The 26174-nt window shown below is 40.5% G+C and overlaps 2 protein-coding genes and 1 long non-coding RNA gene across 4 annotated transcripts; all 3 read left to right on the top strand.

Annotated features, from left to right (window-relative positions):
* Positions 1-485: 485 nt before the first annotated feature.
* Positions 486-1413, top strand: LOC131234920 (germin-like protein 9-3). The gene has a single exon (XM_058231922.1). The coding sequence runs from the start codon at positions 574-576 to the stop codon at positions 1207-1209; it is 636 nt and encodes a 211-aa protein (XP_058087905.1). The 5' UTR covers positions 486-573; the 3' UTR covers positions 1210-1413.
* A 4787-nt stretch (positions 1414-6200) lies between these two features.
* LOC131234947 (uncharacterized) lies at positions 6201-7513 on the top strand. Of its 2 annotated transcripts, XR_009165849.1 has the most exons (5): positions 6201-6442; positions 6546-6593; positions 6727-6969; positions 7056-7242; positions 7357-7513. XR_009165849.1 is itself a non-coding variant. In XM_058231958.1 (4 exons), the coding sequence occupies exons 1-4, from the start codon at positions 6245-6247 to the stop codon at positions 7059-7061; spliced, it is 495 nt and encodes a 164-aa protein (XP_058087941.1). In that variant the 5' UTR covers positions 6201-6244; the 3' UTR covers positions 7062-7513. The 2 variants fall into 2 exon arrangements, 1 of the variants encoding a protein (XP_058087941.1); XM_058231958.1 differs by having other exon boundaries at positions 7056-7513.
* A 196-nt stretch (positions 7514-7709) lies between these two features.
* LOC131234297 (uncharacterized) lies at positions 7710-8880 on the top strand. Its single transcript, XR_009165665.1, has 4 exons — positions 7710-7782; positions 7885-7963; positions 8119-8246; positions 8804-8880. It is a non-coding gene; the product is annotated as an uncharacterized LOC131234297 (long non-coding RNA).
* The last annotated feature ends 17294 nt before the right edge of the window (positions 8881-26174 follow it).

Genomic DNA, 26174 nt, shown 5'->3' with positions numbered 1-26174 from the left:
AAAAAAATTAAAAAAAAACAAGAGAAAGAAAAAGAAAAAGTGCATTTATCCTTAGTTCCCATCGTTAGAACTTTGGAGCCGGCCCAGCTGAGTGCCCCTGAGAGAGTGAACTTTTGAGGTGCTCGGCATTCGCACAAGTGGGAATATGACCCACATGTGCAAGATCAAAGCCGATCATCATGTGGGCCCACCAAATAAGCATTACGAGCCCTAAGAATAAAGTTTGGTTGGTGCTTGTATCATGGGCCATGCCCGAACAGAAGAAACAGAAAGGCAAAAGAATTTGACTAGATCTACATCTAACTTGTATGGCCTACCAGCTGAATTTTTTTAATTTTTTATTTTACATGGCATCTACATGGTGGGACCTACGCGATGATCAGCTTGGATTTTATACGTGTGTTCCGTTTCCCCTCAGAAGTGGTAAACAAAAAATGTACACTCACATTTCATGCAAACTCTTCAATACTCAAGCAGCTATTTCTTACAATCTCTCTATAAATATATGTGGGCTAAGCTTGCTAACCATCTAAGCAAACCAGCCCATTACATACACCTATCAAGCTATCTAGCATGGCCCACGAGACACTCAGGCATGGCCTCTGGCTACTATTAGTGGCCTTAGCAATTGCTCATATGGCTAATGCCGGCGATGCCGACATCACCTCCGATTTCATTATTCCCCCAGACCTAAAAGTCGTTGATGGCCGCTTCTTCACCTCCACCAGCTTTCGGGCACTAGCCAACTCAACAAAACCAACAACGTTTAAAGTCACAAAAGCGAGCATGGTCGAATTTCCAGCACTCAATGGACAGAGCGTGTCGTATGCTGCCCTACAATATCCACCGGGGACTGCCAATCCACCTCACACCCACCCTCGATCAGCAGAGCTCTTGCTGGTCATGTCTGGGTCGCTCGAAGTCGGATTTGTCGACACGACGAACAAGCTCTACACCCGGACCCTCTATGCAGGAGACATGTTTGTGTTCCCTAAGGGACTAGTGCACTACCAATTCAACCCCAATAATACTAGCTATTCCTCTCAAACGCTTGCGATCTCCGCCTTTGGAAGCGCAAATGCCGGGACGGTGTCGCTTCCGGCAACCATCTTTGCAACAGGCATCGATGATACAATCCTTGCTACATCATTCAAGACAGATGTCGCGACTGTTCAAATGCTCAAGGCTGGACTTGCACCCAAACCCTAAAACGATTATTGATATTGGCGTGTTGTTTTTAAATAAGGAAAGAGAATAAAATTCAATTTGATTTGGTTATGGTAGGCTTAGTGCCTATCTATTTATTGTTGTCTTGTGATCTTCTTTTTTAAATTCAAATTAAATCAAGCTTATGTATGTGTTTGGTTGCACCAATCGTGATATTTTGACGTTAGGAAACAATTGTTTGTATGAGTATGCATGTTTGGTTCAATATAAAAAAATTCTATTTCTATTTGCATATCCAAAGAGTTCTATGGAATTATAAACTCTTATTTAGAAGAAAATTACTGGGATTATTAGAAAGATTCACCATTTATGGCTCCCTTTTATGGTTGAGTAGATTGAACCACCCATCTAAATTGGCGCTAGATTTTCCGATATGAAATATGTATATGTTTTCCAGTAAAATGATCCAGTTATGATTGTACTTGGTGGAATTATTATGTATCTGAGATAGGTGGGGTCTCTCTCTTTTTCTGGTGTATGTCGGAATGATTATATATCTTGTCACACATCAATGAAATTATAGACAGTATGCTCCCACCTTTCTGATATATATATATATATATATATATATATATATATATATATATATATATAGGAGACTATCCCATACAAAGCCAATAAATCCGTTCGCATATTTACAGTAGTATGATACTTTTTTAAAGGGTACGTCATTTAATAAAACACATTTTCCGAACTTGCCACTAACATTTGATATTTTCGATGATTTTCACTGATTTAGCTTGTTTGACAAACCCAACTTATTAAATGCATAAATTAATTTTCAGTGAAAATAAGGTTTGTTTTTCTAGCTCCCCTCCCTTCATGAAGATGCAGTTTGATATATAAATTAAAAATATGCCCTGAAACTCAAGTTAAGTGCTAGGTCCTGGTGAGGGTAGTACCCAATCTGCACCCTGTTTCAGCAAACTTCTTTTTTTTTTTTTTTTTACACACACTCACACTCACACACTCCACAGTGGGTATTCCAGCCCGCTAGTCTACCATTGAGCCATGAGTAGGGACCCCGTACACCCATCCTTGTCGGCTAAGCTGTTGTTTGTCACCATCTCAATTTATGCTGATTGTGGTATCTGTCAGCGCATTTTGAAACCCTGTTACAACACTTTGCTAGTCATTGTTACTGGCTGTCGTTGTTCAAGACTTCACAAAGAAAATATCATGTTTGTTTTTGAGATTTTGAATAAATACATACAGACCTTTCAAACTCAAGTTATTCTCTCACACGATGTTGTTATTCACACTACAACAAAAACAGGTATACACAACATTTGAGCTTCTCTTTCATCAGCGCTATGTAAGACCTACCCGACGGATATCTTAGCATATATATATATATATAACCCTACCGCCCCAGCGCGACTCTCTCCTATTCTCTCTCTCTCTCTCTCTCTCTCTCTCTCTCTCTCTCTCTCTGCAACTCCATGACTCTCTCCTTCTCTCTCTCCTCTTTCTCTCTCACGGCTGCTTTGGGATCTCTCTCACCACTTGAATGGTGGCTTCAAAACGAGGGTAGTAGAGATCTACTTACATGATCTGCTTGGGATCTGCTTTTGGATCTATTTTCTGCACTTTGCAAGGTTTTTTGACTGGTTATGGTGGGGATTTACTAGATCTAGAACTAGGATTTGGATTTCAGAAAATTCAAGTGAGAAGATGCTTTTTCTTTTTCCATTTTTCATCTGTGGATTTCTTGTGTATTTTTCAGGACTTTCTCCTCTCGTGAGCTGAGAGAGTAAAAAGACAGATCCGGATCTCATTCCACGCCCTTCCATCTCCAATTTAAGATACTGCCCTTTTCCAACTCACGCACTCATTTCAAAACCCTAGATTTCAAAACTCAAATCCAAACTAATGCAGGAGCATTTTCACACTGGGCTCGAGTGGGGTCACTTGTGGGATGCGGGGACACACTCGAGGTGGGCGGCCCATGTGATTTGGGGCCCACGAAAGGGGTTCGGCCGAGGTCCTAACCCATGAGATGTGGAGCCTGGGCTATAAGATAAAAGGATTAATTCGCCATACTCTAACAGTTCGAGCTTTTAGAGCAAGTGGTTAATTGTCCTGCATCAAATTGGTATCAGAGCGGGAGGTCTCGGGTTCGAGACTCCTCACCGGGGGTGATTAATGCAGGAGCATTTTCACACTGGGCTCGAGTGGGGTCGCTTGTGGGATGCAGGGGCACACTCGAGGTGGGTGCGGCCCACGGAGGAGTTCTCGTGTTCGAGACTCCTCACCAGGAGTGATTAATGCGCATTTCACACTGGGCTCGAGTGGGGTAGCCCGTGAGATGCGGGGACACACTCGGGGTGGGCGGCCCATGTGATTTAGGGCCCATGAAAGGGGTTCGGCCGAGGTCCTAACCCATGAGATGTGGGGCCTGGGCTATAAGATAAAAGGATTAATTCGCCATACTCTAACAGTTCGAGCTTTTAGAGCAAGTGGTTAATTGTCCTGCATCACAAACGCTCTCAGATTCTCCCAATACATATAGATCTATACCTAATGAACGAGGAAAGAGAATCTGAGAGTGTTTGGGATTTGGAATTTTGATGCAATTCTCGCTGCTTCAGTTTTCGTTGTCGCGGTTTTTTTTTTTTATTCCCATTTCTGTTAAAGCAGACGCTTCCTCCTCTCTTTGAAGTTCTTAGCTCACTGTCCTTCTCCTCCCTTTGATTCCACAAGTAATTCTCGTTTCCCTTCTTTTGTCTTCTCATTTTTTTATAAAAAATCTTTATTTTAAATTATTCATTTGATTAAGATTTTCCTAAAATTCTATTAATTGAATTCATGTGATTGTTTCTTACATTTGTTGGGACCAAATGATCAGTCTCTCCTATTGATTTTCCTTCCTATGTTGCTAATGGCAATTGACTGACTTTGATTTGAATTTTGCGTGTTCCACCCATTCATGCTAACAGAGTCGAGGGTTTATTAATAGATTCTTTAGGTGGCTTTTTATGATGACATGATTTTGCAATTTTTCCTGTTTGTAGGAAATTGCAAACGTGGACACTTGTTGCTTTTGTCATGTGTTTATCGTGTGTTACTGTCAGTTTTGCTTCATAGCTCCATGCCAGTGTATTTCCAAGAGTAGGGGTTTCATACTTTCCTTATGCTTGCCCTATTCTTTTGTTGGAGACCCTGGTTTTTTCATTGTGTCCTTATATTACATTGTATAGAGCATGTTCTATTATAGGTTCATGTGCTCCCTAGCTTAAGTGTTTATTTCAACTTTATAGATACAATGACAGGTGGTGTGTGCTCCCACTTTCTTTGAAAAAGAAAAAACATGAAGGAATTGTTAATGTGAAGCTTTCATCAGGTATCTGGGTTTAAGCCTAACTAATCCTTCTGGAGTGCCATCTGTTCGAGGAGCTATACCTATGGAAGGGAATGCTGCCATCCCAAATGTAATTTCTTAGTTTCCTTCTCCTGTAGAAATTTTCTTAACCATGAGGTCTTCTCCTTTGTCTTGGATTTGATTGAGATCCATGCACTGCTGATGGTTCCACTCAATTCCTGGTGGAACTTTGTTCACTGGATTGATTTTTGGGCAAGCAGAACTTTTTATACTTTTTGTACCTTTCTAATACCAAAAGTAGAAAAAAGGTGCCTGCATTAAAAACACAGGCTGTAAATCCTTTATATTTAAGAAAGTCTTTCTAATAATTAAGGAAGGTAAGTAGCAATTTGTGTAGGAAGGCTTTTTCTTTTTCTCATTTGTGGGACACTTCTGCAATTCGAATTTATTTATATGAAGCATAATTGTGAATATTTCAAAGTCTTGGTTGAGTTTGTGACCTGTAAGTTTAGTTCTAATTAATAAGATATAAATTGGCTATCACTCTCAGTTGTTTAGGCAGTTTTGGTTGGATTTGTGACTTTACTATGGTTCTGGTTGATAAGATATAAATTGGTTATCCCTCTCAGCAGTTCAGGCCTTGATTGTTCCCAGTTTTATGACCTTGTAAGAATTACAACCCAAGTGCAGTATGGCGATGTAATGATAGATGTTGTTTCTTTATTACAGGCCCCTGTTTACATGTAATCACATTCACGTACATGTTTGGATTTTTATTTTATTTTATTTTTTTATTTGAAATTAAGAATGCTGGATTTATTTAAATTTTACACTTTAACTACTTTTAGGCTCTTGTAACCCAAAGCACTTTAGGGCCCACCATGATGTTCGTATAACATCCACTCTGTCTATCAGTGTTGTCAGTTCACTTCTGTTTTCTTGTTGTGTATGTTGAGATTCCTGAAAATATATTGTTCTAAACATTTGAACTCTTTTAACATGTCGATAGTTTGATTCTGCTTGCATATCAGACTAGATTGCTTAGGGTATTCTAACAATGAATTTACTGTTGGATTCTGTAGTTTTCCATTTGCTGACGATTCCTTAGGGTCTTCCATGTACAGTTTTTAAGATTCTATCCAAAGATGCTAGTTGAGGATCCAAGCTACTATTATTGGATATATTATGTTATGAATTATGATGCCCCATTGAACACAACTTTTTTTTTTTTGCTTGGCTAAGAAACTATATGGGTGGTGCCCTTATGGTGATCTAGAAAGTTCATTTGTTGGGCCCATCATTGACAGATGATGCTTTGGAAGTCTAATTAGTGACATGGAAATGGTGGTTTAGCCAATGGTTCACATTCAATGACCAAAAAAAAAAAAAAAAAACAAGAAACTATCTAGCATATGGATAGTTTTTTTTTTTGCTTCCAATGATGGATGAGATATTTGGGATATGCTCATTTAAGATGAGTCACATTTGATGAACCTCTTGGATTGTAGAAAGATCAATTTGCCTGTATGGTTGCTTGTCAAAACAAATGTTGTTTAGTCTAGTCAAACATTGTATAGTTCACGTTCTTCTCTTTACCTCCCTACGAGATGCCTTGTACTAGGCTTGGTTTATATAGCTGATATAGTCTCTCTTAAAGAAAATATAGCTGTACTCTCATCCTCAAGAGAAGCTGAAATGTCATCCCTTAAAGAAACTATGGTTGAAATCTCATCCGCAAGAGATGCTGAAATTTCTTCCTTAAAAGAAACTCTGATGAAATTGATAGCCACTATAAATAATGCAAACAATAACCCACCCACAGTATTCGGTGCTACAGTTAGTTCTAACATGAACCAACCGTCCTTATCATCAAGCTATTGGGTGACCTCTCGGGTAATTATATTATATACATGTATTTATTTACATATGTACTATGTCCTAGATTATATATAGTTTAGTTGGTATATAATGATTGATATTGATTTATCATTTGCAGAAACACTTGACGAATGAGGGGAAGACCATGAGTTGCACTAGTGCTGGGGTAATTCTTTATACCAAGTGAATAGTTCTTTCATTATATTTTGATGTTATTGTGTTCTTAATTATATGTGGTATACAGATGAGTATTTATTCAATACAATATAGTTTGTCAAGTAGTGAATTTTATTTTGTAGGATATGACTAGAGTTCTTCTTACAAGTATCGTCAAACCCGGGGTTACTATTGCTAAGGGAATTGTTTTGAGCAAGGATCCGCTCATAAAAGTAAGGGGGCATGAACTTGGAATTGGTTTTTGGGAAGTATTAATTCATGTGGCAATAGTACGGGAGAAGGTTTTGATAAGACCTTATGAACAATATAAAACAATTGGGGATGCTATTGGAACAAGTATTGTTTGGCCCTCTATTATGTGTAAGGTCAAATTTTTTTTCCCATATACAATAGAATTTCTTGTACAAGAATGCGAGTACTAACCAATTCTTTTTATTGTTTTGTTTTGTAGGTTTAAGGAGAGATGGATTTAGCTAAATGAAAGGATCTCTCTCTCTCTCTCTCTCTCTCTCTCTCTCCTGTAAATGTTTTATGTTTTATGCATGGGTTTAGGACTGATGTGTGATTGGTTTTGGATAGAAAGTGTTTAACTCTAATTTTGCAATTTGGATTGACTTAAGATCCAATGCATATGATAGGTTGGGTAACTAAATCAACAAGTTAGCCAACATGATTTACTCTTGTTCTTATCAATTTTCTTTTTAACTCAATGCAACTCTTGTTCTTTCCATATTTCTTTACAACATTAATAGGAGGGCGTTTACCTTTTTTAGCGTGTTTTTTGAGGCAGTGTTAGATGATGGAAGCCAAGCGAAGGAAAACAACTACATTTATGTAAGTATTATAAGTCTTAAGCTCCATTTAGTCATCACATCAATCTTTATGAATATAATTTTTTATCAAACCAAATGGATCTTAAGCCTCTTTTTTAACTCCGCCAATGCAACTACTTGCATTTAAAGGAGGAGGGAGAAAGGCTTGAGCGACGCAAAGTCAATAGCAGAGGAAGCTTAGTTGATTTTGTTGATCATCACGCCCCTCAAGCTGTCTAGAGCGAAGATGGGGAGTCGTATGTCTAAAAAAAGGAAAATTGCTTTATTCCTTTTACTTAGGACCATCTGCAAATATTCAATATTGAGATGAAGGCCAAAGTGAAATCTTATCAGATGCCTGAGCAGGTAATTATATATACCTAGTCTTATTGCAGTCTAATTTAACTTAGGATTTATTTTCTTTCAGTTTATAGTTCAGAACTGAAGGTGGTGTAGTGATCTATGCAGGTTGTGTTTTGGAAGTGGATCACTCCAAAATTGTTGGGATTAGTTACATAAACCTCGGTATATCATTGGTCCATAGAAGGTAAGTTGGAAGATGTTATCTGCTGTTTATATTATTCCTGATGGCGTATGCCCTTTTTTACCTATTGACGCTCCAGTTTTGTTATCTCTTTGAAAACATGTCCTTTAGAATTTTCTGTGTAAAGAGGTTACAATCCATGCCACTGTAACTTGCAGGTGACATTGAGCCTGTGAAAATGTTTGAGCGAACGACAAATATGTTGAACAATCAAATCATCAATTACTGTTATGATCCTTCCGAGAAATGGCTTGTTTTGATTGGCATTGCTCCTGGTGCACCTGAGGTATGTCTGTGAAGAATGTGTTATTTATGTAATCCTGTTGAGAATGCTATAGTAGGAAAAGATTTCTCTCTCAGTTCATGATGTGTGGTCTGAAATTTGGTTTTTATCCCCTCCAAAGTAGGCATGTGATATAGAGAACTTTGATATTAATATGTATGGGCCATCAAAGGTGGGTCCACATGATGGACTGTCCACATCAATGCTTAGATCTCTAGTTTCTAGCATACTCAATGTGTACTGCCTATTTTCTTAACTACTAACCTAATGGCTAGGTTTGTCTACTCAAAGTGAAATGGATGGGTGCCATGTGATGGTTTGTACACATCAATGCTATACTTTATGTGGATCTTTGACCGACCATTTCCTAAGCCATGAATCTTATGCGTCGGATCATCTATTTTTTATGTTGAGCATGTAATGAATGGAATCATCTCCGACCATTTCCTAAGACACATCAATGCTATACTCTATGGTCTTTTATGTTGCTCTTTGTGATCTGTAAGCTATGCTGTTGAAGCGGCACTTATGATTATTCTGTGGAATATTTGTATGTCCAGAGGCCACAACTTATTAAGTGGAACATGCAATTATTTTCCGTAGACCAACAACGTAGTCAAGCTTTAGAAGCACATGCTGTAGCCTTTACAATGTTTAAAGTGAGTTTCACAAATATCCCTTTACATTTAAAAATATACATCTGAACAACCTCTTTCACTTGGTTCACGATTATACATGTTGCACATGTTGCTATATACTTTTAATATTATCCCTTTACATTTCATAAATATACATGCTGCACATGCTGTTATATACTTTTAATATTATCACTTGTCCCCATGTAGGTTGCTGGAAATGAGAATCCTTATACTCTTATTTGCTTTGCATTAAAGACCATGAATGCCGGTCAAATTATTTAGAAGTTGTGGCACAAGTGACAGTTCTATGGAAGAATCAATCAGTGCAGTGCTAGGAGTACTTGAGAAGCCGCCTCTAGATGAGAGCTTAACTGCTTCAAGAATTATGGAAACTGTTAAACATCTCGTTGGCATAGGAGCTTGAAAGTCCAGGAGAGGGCAAGAACTTTGTTTGATAGATGGATTTGTTTTTATTTATTAATTTATATTCAAAACCATTTTCAATTTATTGTAATAAATATTTTATATATATATATATATATATATATATATATATATATATATATATATTTTACTGTCTAGTAATATAAATTTTATTTAATATTCAGTTTTATTTGTATGGCATCATTTTTATGTTTCAAATATTTAAAAAATACAGGTTTTGATTGAATTATATATAATAAAAAAAATCACTGGCATGCTAGGGCCTCTCAAGTCTATTACCAAAGCTTTTATCGGTGCTTGTGTAGAAAATTTGACAGCACTTTTTCATGAGAAAAAGTGTTCAGAAACCACGTTTACCCGCGCTCGGAGCAACTTTTACTGGCGCTTATTTGCGTCGGGAAAACCAATAACTACCGGCACTCAAACAAGCGCCGGTAAAACTCACCTAGCGCCACCAATACTTTTCCTGACATACCCATTTAGCGGCGTTTGGTTAGTGCTGCTATTACAAGTGCCGGCGCTTTTAGGGGCTTTTAGCGGCGCTTATGAGTGCTGGTAAAAGTCCCATTTCTTGTAGTGTCAAGACATCCCGTGAGAAAGTATATTTATCATTTGTCTTTGGGATTTAATTTGAACATGTATATTTAGACCTTTCAAGCTCAAGTTATTCTCTCACATCACCTTGAATTTAAAGTGTCATTAAGGGATAGCTAAGTTCATACGTGCGGCAATAATGCTCTTGTATGCAACACTTATGCACGAGCATGCCACGATAGGTCTAATATCCAATCCATTCATCATAATGGCATGACTATATTAATTCTCTAAGCTTGAGAATTGGGTTGACACACTGATCAAGTGGATCAGTTAGCAAAATATATATACTATTGGACACTAAAATCCCTTAATAGGTGCAGAAGCAACCTTAGACAAACTCTAGCACATAATAAATAACAACAAAGAACAAGAAATCACAAAGAACACAATTATTTATGTGGAAAACACTTGCGGGAAAAAATCATGACACAAATCAACAATGAATCCACTGTATCAGAAGAATTACAATAGATGGAACAATTTACAAATGAAAAACCCTAAATCCCTTCAAAATCCTTAGTTTTTAAGCTCTTTCATCTTGCTTAACCCTTTCACGTAATTAAAAAGGTATTTATACACCCCATACACAATTAGAAATAAAACCTACACTTATGTAAACTTGCGAGCACAATCAATCTGACTGTTGATTGAATTGACAATACTCGACAAACCATTGATTGAATCAATGCCTCTGTCGTTCGAATCAACGATGTCCAAAAACATCTAGCGAGTAAATATGATTTTTTAAGAATATTTCTATCGAATTGACAGTCTATCGATCAAATCGAAAACTCTGTTATCGTACTGGATTGAAAGCACTTGATCAAGAATCCTCATTATGGCTTCTACCCTCCATCTCCACTACTTTAAGTTCTATCACCATCTCTAATTTTCAATAATAATACCATCATCCTCATTTCTGGTGCACACTTCATCTTCATTTCTTCTTTGCCAAGTCCAGAAGTCGAGTAAAATTTAAACTTTATCTGCAAGAACAACCTTCGTAAGCTTGTCCACTGGATTCTCATTAGTGTGAATCTTCTCAAAAGTAACACCACCTTATTCTAGCATCTGTCAGATAAAATGATGACGAACTTCAATGTGTTTAGTTTAGGAATGATATACTGAGTTCTTCCCCAAATTGATAGGTTCCTGTTAAAATCTCAACTCATTCATCATCCCTTTCAACCAAACAACTTCTTTAATGTTTTTGTTACTGCCATATATTCAGATTTGATTATCAAAAGAGCAACCACAGACTAAAGCTTTGACCCAACTAATAGGTCCACCCACTAACATAAGCGAGTAACCAGAAGTCGATCTTTTATTGTCCACATTCCTTACATAATCTGCATCCACATAGCTTGCAAGTTTCTCTTTAGAATTTCTAAATGTTAAGGCATAGTTTGTAGTACATTATATGTACTAAAATAACCATTTCACTACTTTCTAGTGTTGTTTGTCGGGGTTTGGCATATATCTACTCTTAACACCCACCACACGTGAAATATTTAGTCTATTATAGACTATGGCGTACATAAAACTATCAATTGCGCTTGAGTAGGGCGCATGAGACATATACCATTTTTCTTCATTTGACGAATGATATTACTTCGAAGAAAGCTGAAAGTGAGTAGCGTAGGGTGTGTTACCCGATTTAGCATTTTTTAGTCTAAACAGGACCAAAACCTTTTCAAGATACTCATCCTGAGATAACTATAGCATTATTTTCATGTCTTTATATATATTGATATCAAGAATCTTCTTTGCAGCCCCCAAATCTTTCATTTCAAATGTCTTGGATAATCGAACCTTCAATATGTTTATTTCAGATATGTTATCGCTGACAATAAGCACATTGTCAACATACAATACTAGAATAAGTGATCTAAAATAGACACAATGATTGAATTCACTTTTTATAAATTATAGACTTAACATGAAATAATCAAACTTCTTATACTACTACCTAAGCAAATTTTTCATATCGTATAACAATATCTTTATACTACAAACCATATTTTCATTTTCCTACACCTTGAACTCTTTAGGTTGCTTCATGCAAATCTGCTATTCTAGTTCCCACGTAGATACGCAGTCTTCGGTTCTAATTGTTCTAATTTCAGATTGCATTGGGCAACTAACAGCAATACAAATCTTATAGATACCTCCTTTAATTACCACAGGAATGAATATCTCACTGAAGTCAACACTCTCCTTCTAAGCGTAACCCTCCACAAGTAATTTAGCCTTGTACCCATTTAGTTTCTTTCAGTAAATTCACTTATAACTGATCACTTTCCATGCAATGGATAGCTCCAACAACTCCAATATTTTATTCTTATATAGAGAGTCTATCTCATCATGAATCACTGCCATGCACTTCCAATTATTTCTATCTTCAAATGCTTCCTAAAAATTATACGGATCTCCCTCATCTACAATGAGAGAAAACACAAGATTTAAGTCATTCATGTATCTCAACAGTGCCCTACGATCCCTCGGTTGATTTCTCCTGACAGGTGGTGGCACCACCTCTTCCTATACCTCTATCTATGACTCAAGTTCTTCAAGTGTTTCACCTTTATCTATTTTAACATCAATCACTAATTTTCATTTCCTTGTACCCATTGTTTCGAAACAGGGAACCTTTATCAAACTTTACATCCCGATTAAATATGACTTTTCATGAAATCCAGTCATACAATATGTATCATTTCACCCCATCACCGTAACTGACAAAAGTACACTTCTTATCTATTTAGTCTATCTTGTCTCTCTCAACTAATTAAGCAATGCGATCCTTTCGGCATGTGCCCTACCTAACTCCATGCTCGGCAATGTACACATGCACCCTATTTGGAGAGAGAGAGAGAGAGAGAGAGAGAGAGAGAGAGAGAGATTTTTCTAGGGTAAGAGGTGAAGATCTTCTAGGGAATGAGAGGATGTCTGAGAGGACGCTCGAGGGATCACTCTCTCTCTCTCTCTCTCTCTCTCTCTCTCTCTCTCGGGTAGGGGGGGTGCAAGGGAGCTACAGAAATCGAAGGAAGGAGTTTGAAAAGGGAAAGAGCCTCTTTGTCAGCAACCTCCCCTTCGACTGTTACATAGAGGATTTTTTTAAAATCTTCCAAAATTATGGTCAGATTACGGAGGTCTTTGTTTCACGATTCTCAGGAACAAGTAAATTTAGGGGATATGCATTCCTCCGGTACATGTATGAAGACAATGCACATGCAGCTAAGGGAGTACTTAATAGGAAGAGGACAGACGGCATGATAGTGGCAGTCAGGGATGCTCGGCCCAAAACAACTCTTTGTCTTAGGACTTCTGAAGACCTTAGTGCGGATCCAAGGATTTATTCTGATGTCAGAACCCTAGTGGCTCCTAACCTTGGGGAAGATGTACAACATGACAGAGAGTGGGAAAGAACGGCAACACACCTAAATAAAATGCATCCAGTGTGGGGTTTGAAGACTGTAGACCCTGCAACAGTTTCCTGGAAATAGATCTTGGTGGGCGTTATTGGAGATAAGATGGTCTCCATTTTACGGCTGATAGATGGGTTTAGGGCCTCTAGGTTTAGGGCTTCTACCATTGATGTTGCAAGGATGCCGAAATTCCATTTTCTCATTATCTTCAAATCTAGAGCGGAACTTGTGGATTTTATAACAGATACCCCCTTCTGGAAAAATCTTGGGATGGTAGAGGTGTCCCCTTGGTTTCCAGAGGTATACCCTATTTGTGAGGAAGCTTGGATCCGCCTGTACGAGATCCCTACCCATGCTTGGATGGAATCTATCATTAGAGATTTGGTAAGGTGACCCAGATTGATACTTGTACCTGGTTTAGGATATTTCAAATGTTTACGAGGGTGAAGGTGAGGATGGTTTTGGGGTCGTTTTCTAGCTCGTCCCAAATCTTGGGAGTGGCTGATAAAATTTTCAGAATCTGGGCTCGTTTAGAAGAAAGGCAAGAAGCTTGCAATAACTCGCTGGCCAGAGTGACTGAGAAGGGAGTTTCTGCAGCTCCAAACAATACCAAAGCTTGTCTTATTAGCAAATTTAAGGATAGTAGTCTCTCCATAGAGGACCGCCCAGTAGCTGTTTGTGGAAATGATGACCCTAATGGGAAGAAAGATTCATGCGAGCAAACTATATGTACAAAGGCTAATGACAAGTTCTGCTCCCCTAAATCCCATCCTACCCGTATATGTGCTAGTAAGGAACATACCTCACCCTGTGTTCGGTCTGAAGAGGAAGACTTCCAAAATGTTACCATCCAATGTGTGCCAGTTGAGGGTGTTCTCTCATATGTAGGGCAACTCCACATCAGGAACTCTCTCCATCCTCTAGAAGTTCAAAGACCAATTAACCATCAACAAAGATTTGCCTGCATCTAATCTTCAAGTGGAGGCCCCACTCTTTGAAAAGATCCCAGAATCAGTTCAAAGACATCCAACGACATTGGATCAAGGATGCTCCAATGCTACGAGGAGTCAGGATCCTGGAGCCAAGTAAAGTAATGATTCTTTACCTGGACTACACCTCACAGAGCAGTTGCACCTCGAAGAGTAGCTACAACCTGGAGTGCACCTCGAAGAGCAACCACATCATGGAGTGTACCTCGAGAAGTAGTTGCACTCAGCTTCTGCATATTTAGAAGATCTCCCATCCACTTTGGGTACTCTAGCTCCTCAACAGGTGCGCAATATTACAGATTATTCCACTGCTACTGAATTAGTTCCATTTTGTCTCCCCAGAGATACCAAAATGTGTGGCTCTCCTCCTCGGGCTAGACCTATTAAGAATGAGAGATACATTCCGGCTAGCTCTAGATCAGTTGGGGACTCTCCTATTAGTCCTTTGGGAGATAGAGATGTTGAGAGAGTGAATAGTAATGCATATCCCCTTCTCATACCCCCTGGCTCCATGTTGTGGCTGAGGGCATTTCCCCGTCTCACAGCGGTCTTACAGACGGATGCATCGCAAAGCAGCTTGATCTCTCTATTGATCTAGTTCCTTATAATCTATCCCAAAGTGATGTAGGGCATCACTTCAATAGAGGTCAGAAGGACCAAGGGGTGGCTAATTCTAGATCAGGCAAGGCTTCAGATCAGGATGATAGTGCCCCCAATGCAGATGGGAACTCTCATTTTTTAGGAAATAAGGACCCTCCTCATGAAGTCTCTGCGCTCCCCAGTTCGTCCAGCCATTGCCCTATTGACCTATTCGATCATGCCCTCCAAAAGGGGAGATGTTGATGAAAGATAAGCAAGGAAGGAATTTGGGGGTTCACTTAAATAATGGTGATTAGAAGAGAAGACTTAAAAGACTAAAGCAGAGGGCTATTATCTCAGGGAATGTGTCTGATGGATAACGTCCTTATCTGGAATGCCTGGGGTATGGCTAATACGGCCACGATTCGGACTACCAGAAGGATTATTCGGGGACATAATCTATTAATTTTAGCCATCCTAGAACCAATGGCTAGAGATAGAGGGTGAGCATAAGCTTAAAGCTTGGTTTTCATTCTTCCATTTCCAATGAAGTTAAAGGGGGTAAAATCTGGATATACTACAGAAATGCACTTTCTATTTCTGTTATTAGCATGTCTAACCAAATTGTCTGTCTTCATAATCAACCTGCCGCTTGTAGGCTTTCCTTCGTGTATGCGAAGTGTTCCAGTTCAACAGAAGATTCCTCTAGGAAGTCAGGGAATCCCTCACCTCAACCATGGTTGGTCCTTGGGCAGTCAGTGGTGACTTCAATGTGGAGGATATGGTTAGTGTTGTTGAATTCAGAGAAGCGATCGATAAGGTCAGGCTGCTGGATGCTGGGTTTGAAGGTAACAAATTCACATGGTGTAATAATCATGCTGGGAATTCTAGAGTTTGGGCTAGGCTGGATAGGGTGCTTTGAAATGGGGACTGGGTTAACATTTTCCCAGGTTTCCTAGTTAAGCATTTGCCTAGGATGAGCTCAGACCATGCCCCTCTACTTTTACGCTTTCCCAGCCCCATCTCTCAAGTTGTTAGGCCCTTCTGCTTTTAAAGGATGTGGTTGCCTGATAGCTCTCTCTCAGCTGATCGAGGCAGCTTGAAGCTAAGACTTGTAGATCAACCCATGATTAATCTCCTGCTGAAAACCAAGAAAGTTAAGCAGCGACTAAAAATTTAGAACAGAGATGTGTTTGGGAACATATTTCAGAATGTTAAAACCACAGAGTAGGGGTTGATTCAACTGGAAGATAGAGCTCAATCCCTCGATTCGGTGGTCAGTCCTGAAGAGATTAGCGAAGCAAAATTTCAGCTTGGTCAGATGGAGCTTGTGAAAGAATTTTTTTAGAAACAAAAGGCCCGCAATAACTGGCTTGAAGAAGGAGATAGGAATATTAAATTCTTTCACCTATCTGCCTCTGATAAAATTAGAAGATCTGAGATCCATGGATCCAATTAGACTCAGGAGAATCTACGTTAGACCAAGCTATTGTTTAAAAGGAAGCTGTCTCCTTTCTTTATTCCTTGCTCTCCTCTGAAGCTTCCCTAGTCACTTCCTCGGTGGGAGTGGACTTTTTGGGCTGCATCCATCCCCTCATCTCGGATGAGGACAATACTCTTCTCATGAGAATCCCCTCCTTAAAGGAGGTCAGGTTATCAGTGTTCACCCTTCCCAAGGATGGCGCCCCGAGCTCAGAAAGTTTCTCTAGTGCTTTTTTTGTTGGTTGCTGGAACATAATTGAGAATGATATCCACAAAGCAGTTGTGGATTTCTTCCCAGGAGGCACTCTTCCTAGAGCCTTCACATCCACCCTCGTATGCTTAGTCCCTTAAGCGGCGGGCCCCAAATCTTTTACAGATTTTTGCCCTATTAATCTGTGCAACTGTTTATATAAAATATTTGCCAAGATTATCATCAACAGACTTGGCCAAGAAATATTCAGAGATATAAATAGAAAGGTTCAGTGTGGGGGGGGGGGGGGAGAGAGAGAGAGAGAGAGAGAGAGAGAGAGACTTAGTATTGAAGCTTGACATAGAGAAAACTTATGATAAAGTTGATTAGAGTTTCCTGAAGCAGGTTCTCATTAAATTTGGGTTTAATTCCAGCCGGGTCAAGATGGTGGAGTCTTGTTGGAACAACAACTGGTTCTCGGTCCTAATTAATGGTGAGAGTTGTAGTTTCTTCCAATTCTCCAGGGGCTTAAGGCAAGGTGACCCTCCTTATCCCAGTCTCTTCATTCTCATGGCCAAAGTTTTTAGCAGGGGGTTCTCTAAGCTAGTAGCTAACGGGTTGTGTAAACCATTTAAACTTAAATAGGGATGTATTCAGGTTTCTCATTTGCTTTACCTAGATGACACAATTCTTTTCCTTAATAGCTCCCATAAATCACTAGAGGTGATGTGTGATTTCATCACTGATTATCAGCCCATATCGAGGCAGAAAGTGAACATTAGGAAGAGCTCATTCCATTATTTTGACAAGCTGCCTATTGATAGGATCAGGGACATCGAAAGAACTCTAGGTGTCGTAAAATCTACTGGTGGCTTCTTGTATCTGGGAGTCCCTATTGTGAAGGGGAGAGTTAAGAGAAGTGTATTTAGCCCTCTGATTGATAAAATGGCAACCAAGGTCCAAGGTTGGAATGCTAGAATCCTGTCCTAGGCTGGGAGGTTGGCCCTGATATTGTCGGTCCTCAGCGGCATACTGATCCACACCATAGCTGCTACGATGATCCCAGCAAAAGTGATTAAAACGATGGAAACTCATTTGCAAACTTCTTTTGGGGTTGGCATGATGGCAAGAAGAAGCTGCATTGGAAAAAAAATGGAGCGTTATTTTCATGCCTAAGGATGAGGGGGGGTTAGGAATCAGGAAATTGAAGGAGGTGATGAAAGTTCTTCACTTGAAGATGGCGTAGGGGGCAAGATTTGGAAAAGAAGGCAGCTTGTGGGCAAATTTCATGCACTCAAAGTACCCAAATTCCACTGCTTTTGCTGGTAGCAGAATTATCCCTACCTCTGCCTCCCCAATCTGAAAATTTCTGATGGGCCTATTTGCATCTCTGGATAGGTTTGTCCAGTGGGAAGTGGGCATTAGCTCCTACAATATGTGGCAATGCAACTGGACCAGTCTAGGCCCCTTAAATGTGATCCCCTCTGTTCACATCGCATCAGATCTCAGGGAGCTGCAGGGTTTCAGATTTCCTTAGTGAAGATTGCCTGAAGTCGACCACTCCTATGGTTCTTCCAGTTTGGATCCAAGCCCATATTCAGCAGGTTGGGTTCTGCACATCAGAAGATGAAGACCTTCGCTTCCTGCCTTTCGACCATGCAGGTAAATTCTTAGTCAAATCTGCTTGGGCCGTTTGTAGAGATAGCGAGCTGAAGAAGTCCTGGGCCGAGTGGGTGTGGCACCCCAAGATCTCGCCTAAGATCTCCACATTCATGTGGAGGTTACTTCAGGGGTCCATCCCAATTGATGTAAACATCCAAAAGAAAGGTATTCAACTAGCCTCAAGATGTGAGTGTTATGGGGACAATCTAGCTATCGGACCTCAAATAGAATCACTTTCGCATCTCTTAAAGGACGGGGCTCTTGCAGATAGGATCTGGGCTCAGCTTGCTAATCTTTTAGGAATTTCCCTATCTCACCATCCTATGGTCCAGGAACGGCTTAATTGGTGGTGACTAAGGCATCTTACTCACAAGAGTGACTCTATTCTCATTTGTCTAGCCCTTACTTTTATTCTATGGGAAATCTGGAGGGCCAGGAACATGGCTAGATTTGAAGGTCGGGCCATCTCAGTCCCAGGAGTTTTTATCAGAGCTAAATGGTGGTTGGTTTCCTTATTCGTTCGTAATCAGGTCAGTCCAGTTCAGTTGCTATTTGTCCCCTTAGTTCTTGCGGCTTTTCATCACACCGGTCTGCCTCACGCGGCTCCAAATTTTGATGTGGTCAAATGGATCAGGCCCAAAGTGGGCTGTTTTAAAGTGATTGTAGATGGGTTGGCGATTACAAACCCAAGGCCAGCCGGTGGTGGAGGTTTATGTAGGGACAACTATGGGCATTTGATCTTCACTTTTGTTAGCGGTTATGGCACCACCTTTGACAGTAGGGTGCGGTTGCGGGCAATGTTCGATGGCATGAATTTTTACATCTCTCTTGGCCTAAACAGAGTGTTAATTGAATCTAGTTCTAAATGGGTGGTAGAGTGCATTAGTGGGAAATCCTCTAGTGCTTGGAGATGGAAATACTGGCTTACCAGAATTCGGAGACTAAGTACAAGGGGTACTTTTCGGATCTCCCTAATCCCTAAAGAAGCTAATGGCCCAGCTGATGGTTTGGTAAAATAAGGTAGCTCGTCACAATCCAACCAATTCTTCCGAGAAGTGTCCAATCTCCCAAGGATAGTCAAGGGTCGTGTTCTTTTGAGATATTATGGGGATGGGCTCTATTAAAAAGATTAAACGAAATTCCCCTGTATAGAATATGATAGGCGGACCAGAGTTTGTTTCTGGTAGCCGCTCGAAAAATGTAGCTCTATACATTGGTAGTATTAATGAAATGCTTGTTTTTGAAAAAAAATCCCTCAACTAATGGTACATGAGAGTAAGCGTTATAACAAAATATCAACAGCCCCAAGTAATCAATTACTTGATAACTCCATAATTCTTTCAGAATTTTACAATCAATAGGTGTAGATGGATATTGATTCACTAAATAAAAATCATAGAGATGGCCTCAGCCTATCACTCATTGCCCAATGCAATATTATTCAACATACTTCGAGCTCTTTCAAAAAGAATCTGATTCATACATTCAGCCACACCATTATGTTCTGGTGTATGCCTCACTATCTCCTCATTCTTATAATATTAATTAAATTTTCTATAAGTAAATTCTTCGTCATTATATCCTCATAATTTTCACTTTTCGCCCCATATATTTTTCAACTATCACTTTTTAGGTCTTGAAAGTGGCAAACACACTGGATTTATGTTTCATAAAATAGACCCAAATCTTTTTAGAGAAATTATTAATGAATGTAACAAAAAAATAAAGACTCTCCTTCAAAAACAATGGTCGATGACGCCCACACATTTGAATGCACATAATCCAACTAACATGTTTTTCAATTTTAAAATTTAACCTTGAATTTTTTTTTCATATATGCAATGCTCATATATATCTAAATCAAAACTTTTAAAATGAGGAATTAACAAACGATCAAGTACTTTCATACTGTGATTACTCATGTAGCATAGTCATGGATGCCATAAATATGCCGATGTGGATTCCACTGCCATCATTACAGCTCTACCTGATATAATATTCCCAATCAACCTATAAAGGTTTTTGGTCCTTTGTGCCTTCATAATTATGAGTGTCCATTTTATAACCTTTAAGACGCCTTCATAAAATCAGATTCTCCTTTAAATATGAAACATGCCTTTATAACCATGAGTGTCCCTTTTGAAACGTTTAGGACACCTTTATATTTACGAACTTGCGCCCGAGTCATCTAAAGCTCCCAAAGAATTCAGATTCTCCTCTAAATATGAAACATGCCTCATATTAGTCAGAGTTCACCTCATCAAACATCCTAATGCAAATGAACTAATCATGATCACTTTACAGGCATGATCATTACCTATAAGAACCAGGCCACCATCATAGTTGTTATATGTGGTGAACTAACTCCAATAAGGACACATATAGTCTGATGCCCCCATATCCAAAATCCACTCATTATATAAGTGATCAACCTTAGACATTGACAACACGTCATGACTACTTGTTCCTTCATCAAATTCTGTTGAACTGGCTTTTGTTGGTGAATCATCTAATTTCTTCTCTTTTTGAGTTTTTAGTATTTTAACACTTCTTCTTCATATATCTCATCTTCTCACAATTTCAACACTTTAACTTGCATTTGCCCTTCGACTTGAATTTATATCGTGACTTCCCCTTCTCTTGGTTAGGCTGTCTTCCCGAAATAAACAATGCATTCGTAAAAGTACATTTACATCCTCTCTTCCTGCTCAAGTGCTTAGACTTAAGGGCTAAGATAACGGTCTTAACGTCCAAGGTATCCCTACCATATCATAGAGTATCCACCAAATACTCGTACAACTCCAAGAGAGACGTTAACAAGATTAGGGTTTTGTATTCTTCATCGATCTTCACTTACACGCATGTCAGTTTGCAAACTAGTTTATTGAATATGTTAATATGCTCAGGTAGATCTGACCCTTTCTCCATCTTCAAGTATAGAACAATCTCGTATTTTATCCCAAGCCGGGAGAGTGGTCCTCATGAAGAACGTACTATCAGGTATTCCGATTCACTGATGGCGGTGGTCCATACTCCTTCTCAAGTGCTAAAATTAATTGAGAAGCACATGGCAAATTTTTTCTGGGGTTGGTCTAAAGGAAAGTAGAAGTGTCATGGGAAGAATTGGCACACACTGACAATACCAAAAGATGAGCGGGGCATCAGTTTTAGAAAACTAGTGAACATTATGAAAGCTTTCAGATGTAAAATGGCATGGTCCTTAAAGTTTGGGTGGCAGGACAACGTTTGAAAATCCTTCATGGTAGCCAAGTACCATCATGAGTTGTCTACTAAGGTAGATAATCGGCCTAGGCAGTTAGCTTCCCCCCTGTGGAAGAGAATTAGGGAGCTCATTCTGATGGTGGAATCCTGAGTTCAATGGAAAATAGGTGCCGGTTATTGCAATTTTTAGAGGGTGAACTGGACCAACCTGGGCCCTCTAAAGCAGTTGGCTAAAGCAGAGGTGCAAATGAGCTTATAGGATCTACAAGTGCGTCAAGTACTCGGTCCGAGTGGTCCTCTCCCTCCCTCAACAGCCTTACTCCTCCTTCCTCAATGAGTTATTGATCATGTGTTCTAGGCAGGATATCGCATATCAGAAGACGCTAACGCCCTATTTTAGTCATTCATGAGTTTAGGTGAATTCTCAGTTAAATCAGCTTGGTCGTTGAGTAGGAATCTGAGCCCAGGTCGGAGCTAGTCAAAATGGGTGTGGCATGCAAAGTTGCCTCCCAAGATCTTGCTTCTTATCTGGAGGGTGGTACAAAACGTAGTCCCGATTGACAGTGCAGTTTAATCCTGAGGCATCCACATTGCTTCTAGCTGTGTGTGTTGTACCATGCATGCTGCTCAGCCCCATCATATTGAGACTCTGCTTCACCTTTTCGTCAACAGCAGTGTAGCTCGATATGTTTGGCACACGGTGGGAAGATGGTTAGGAATTAATGTAATGGAAGCTTTATCAGTTGAAGCTCGGCTAATGCAGTGGTGGGCAGCGGTCTCTTCCATGCAGAATAACTTGGTGAGTCAAATGCTCCTTCCCTATATTGTTATATGGGAGATCTGGAAAGCACGTAATGGTGCAGTTTTTGATGGAGTGCCGATTTCATCAGATCGAGTTCTTGTTAAGATCAGGTGGTGAGACGATTTGCTTAATAGTTCTAAGGCTGATAGGTGCGCGTCTGGCTCTGGGTGGACCAAGAACATTAGGGGATGGGCTGTCACCTCTCTTGATTCTACACCAGCCGGCAGAACAGTTTTGATTAGATGGGAGCGGCCATCGCCTGGATGGGTTAAAATTAATGTCGATGGGTCCTCCAGAGGTAATCCGGGCAGTTCGGGCGGTGGTGGAATAGGCAGAGGGGAGATAGGTAATTTTCTTTTCGCTTTTTCTGTAGGTTATGGGGTCAGTTCAAACTCGACTGCAGAATTACGGGCAGTGTATGATGGCTTAGCAATCAAAATTCAAAGAGGTTACAGCCAAATCATTTTAGAATCAGATTCTAGACAGGTTGTTGATATGCTCAATGGAGTGGCAAAGCTGGGTTGGAAATGGAAGGCATAGGTACATAGGATTCATCGGCTTCAAAGTAGAGGTCGAATTAGCTTTGTACATGTTCTGAGGGAAGGGAACTTGCTGGTGGATTTTTTGGCCTGGTTAGGGAGTGCTTCTCAAACTAATGCTGAGTTCGACCATTTTTCGGAACTTTCTTTGCAGGTTAGAGGCTCTGTCTTCCTTGATAAGGTTGGTTTAGGATCTATTAAGATGGTATGTTGAGCTTTCTGAGTTTTTTTTTTTTAGGAAAATTTTTTATTTATATAAAGCTGGCTGCAAATACAGATTTCATGGATCCCTGGGAGAAAAAGGACCTGGGGAAGCCTATCATATCAAAACACCAAAAGGAGAAGACGATGAAAAGGACAACCGACTAATACGCATGGGGATGCTCTCTAATCGTCCCCAGCCCTAATTTGTCAAGGAAAAGGAGACCGCGATCCCTGGGAGAGAGATCCGCTAGGTGCTCAAAGATGGAGGAACTCTAAAAATCACTGCCCTGCCTAGCCAAACTATCCATAGGAGCATTTCCTTCCCTGTAAATATGAGAGAATTTGATCCAACCTCTGTTCTTCAAAGAGTTAATTCTGTTAATCTAATAGATCCAACGCCATCCCGGCTTAGCTAAACCATTTAGCACCTTCACAACCAACAGTGAATAGGATTCAAGAATGATCTGATTAAGGCGTCTGGCAAGACAAAGATTCAACTCATCAAACACCGCCTGAAGCTCGGAATAGGTGTTGGAGCCGACACCGTACCCGAAGGACAAGGCGAACAGGAATTGGCCGCTGTCACCTCTACAAATGCCACCACCTCCTGCTACACCCGAATTGGATTTGGAGGATCCGTCAATGTTAACTTTGACCCAGTTGTAGCAGGGTCTTACCCATTTCATCACCTCGACTGAGCTGGCGGGCGACGATCTAGTAAATGAGAAAGACGAACTGCCCCCACCTCTGATTTGGTGTCTCCTCTACTGATCAGAAAACGGCACCTGAGGCAGCCCCTGCAGAGTGTTTTGAAGCTGGGGAGCGCTGTTGCACAGCCACTATTGAACTCGGCGGATAACCAAGCCCACGGAGGGGGGCTTGCCTTCAAACTAGGCAGAATTCTGAGCCTTCCAAAGCACCCACAATAAGAAAGCCGGAGCGAGAATACAGCTGATCCTGGAACTTCTCCTCCCTTGCCCTGCTCCCCACCACTGCAGCTGCCTCACCTCAACCGACTGAGCTGGGAAAATGCTAATGTCGAACTGAGCAGCAAGCCATGCCCATGATTGGTTTGCAAGGGCACTTTCTAATAGAAGGTGGGGAAAAGATTCAACCGCAGAAACATCAGCTTGCCTAGATCTCCAACACTCACATTTTGAAGCGAGATGGACACCACGTTTCTGGACCACCTCATCCACAGGAATTGCCGAATTTAGAGCCTTCCAAAGGAAAACTGAAATCCTGGGAGGCAAATTGATATGCCAGATCCACTGAGCCCACCGAGGATTATCTCAAGAAGCCCTGCTCATCACCCAAGCAGAGGACACCGAAAAGGAACCTGACGGGATGAAAGGCTAAATCAGAACATTTAGACCATTAGAGGTACAAAAACCTTGCTAGAAGAGGAGATCGATGACAGATTGCGGAAGAAGCTAGAATACCGCAAAGGGGGGCATCGGACCAGCCCTCTCCAGGAAAGCATTTACCTTCAACGCAGCAAGCGAGGCTGGGATCGGGGTGGAAATCAGACTCTAGAGGGGGTCGAGACCCATCCAGTTTGCGGTCCAAAGGTTGCAGTTGCCTTGACCGAGACTCCACTAAACATTAGCTTGGAGGAAAGGAAACATTTTATAGATTTCCTTCCAAAAATACAAAGCCACGGAGGCTGACCTCTGGGCAGGGAAATCATCCAGATCCGAAGTGTGTTTTGCGGCCATAAACAAGCCCCTGAGGGATTTTCTATCATTGAAACGAAAGATCTAAGACAATTTAATGCGGAATGCCTTTAAAGTTTTTGATAATTTCTGAATTCCCAAACCTCCCTCATGTTTGGAGAGGACCACTGCATTCCAACTGCACTAGTGAAGCTTCTTTTTACCATTAGTCCAGCCCCAAAAGAAATCAGCAAAGCGTTTCTTAAGATTGGAGATCACCTGCACCGGGATGTGCAACGCTGCGAGAGTGTGGACCAGGATACTCTCCAACACATGTTTCAGGAGAACCAATCTGCTAGCTTGAGATAAGCATCTGGCTTGCCAACCACTTATACGGCCTTTTTTTTACACGTACGCCACACATCTTTTTTTTTAACTGATGCCATGATTTCATTACTCACAAAATATTACAGACCTTCGGGAGTGCCAAAAAAAGGGTGGGCCCCACCTATCATGAGACCTGGACAGGACTTTTGACATATCTTCTCTTTTTTTAGAGAAACCCACGTATACCACTAATGCACATCTAAACATAAAACCAAGGGGGCAACCAGGACAAAGACGTTAAATACAAAAGAAAACCAAAACAATCAACCAACCGTCAATAATGAACCTAAGCCAACCTTATCGAGGAACACTAAGCCTCTAACCTGAGGAGGAAGATCTGAAAGATGGTCGAACTTAGAAATAGTTTGAGAAGCGCTCCCTAACCAAGCTAAAAAATCTGCCGTCGACTTCCCTTCCCTCCGAACATGTACAAAGCTGATACGACCTCTCCTTTACATCCGTAGGATCCTATTAACTAACGCCTTCCATTTCCAACCAGGATTCGCTTCTCCATTGAGCATATCCACAACCTGCCTAGAATCAGACTCCAAAATGATTTGTTCATAACCCCTTTGTATAGCCAGAAGCAGTCCTTCATACACCGCCCGTAATTCTGCAGTCAAGTTTGTGTTGACCCTGTAACTAGCAGAAAAGGCAAAAAGAAAATTACCCATCTCCCATCTACCGATACCACCACCTCCCGAATTATCTGGGTTGCCTCTGGAGGAGCCATCAATGTTTATTTTAACCCATCCATGTGTTGGCCGCTCCCATCGAATCAGAGCAACGTGGAATGTAGGAGAAGAACCAGAAATCGAGGTCACCCCACCCCCATGATTGACGATTTGTCCAGACACAGTCCCACAGCTGGCAACGTTGAACAAATTAAGCAGGTCGATTTACCATCTGATCCTGCCAAGAACGTGAGCTGCGAAAACAATCTGCCCATTAAACACTGCCCTGTTCCGCACTTTTCATATCTCCCATAAGACAATGCAGGGGAGGATCATACTAACCACCGAGTAGCTCCGCGTGGCTGAGACCGCCGCCCACCACTGCATTAGCCGAGATTCAACTCCCACCGTGTGCCAAATAGATTGAGCGACGTTGCTA

Source organism: Magnolia sinica, chromosome 19 (genome assembly GCF_029962835.1).
Source record: "Magnolia sinica isolate HGM2019 chromosome 19, MsV1, whole genome shotgun sequence".
Lineage (NCBI taxonomy): Eukaryota > Viridiplantae > Streptophyta > Magnoliopsida > Magnoliales > Magnoliaceae > Magnolia > Magnolia sinica.
This window is presented reverse-complemented; position numbering and strand designations above follow the sequence as displayed.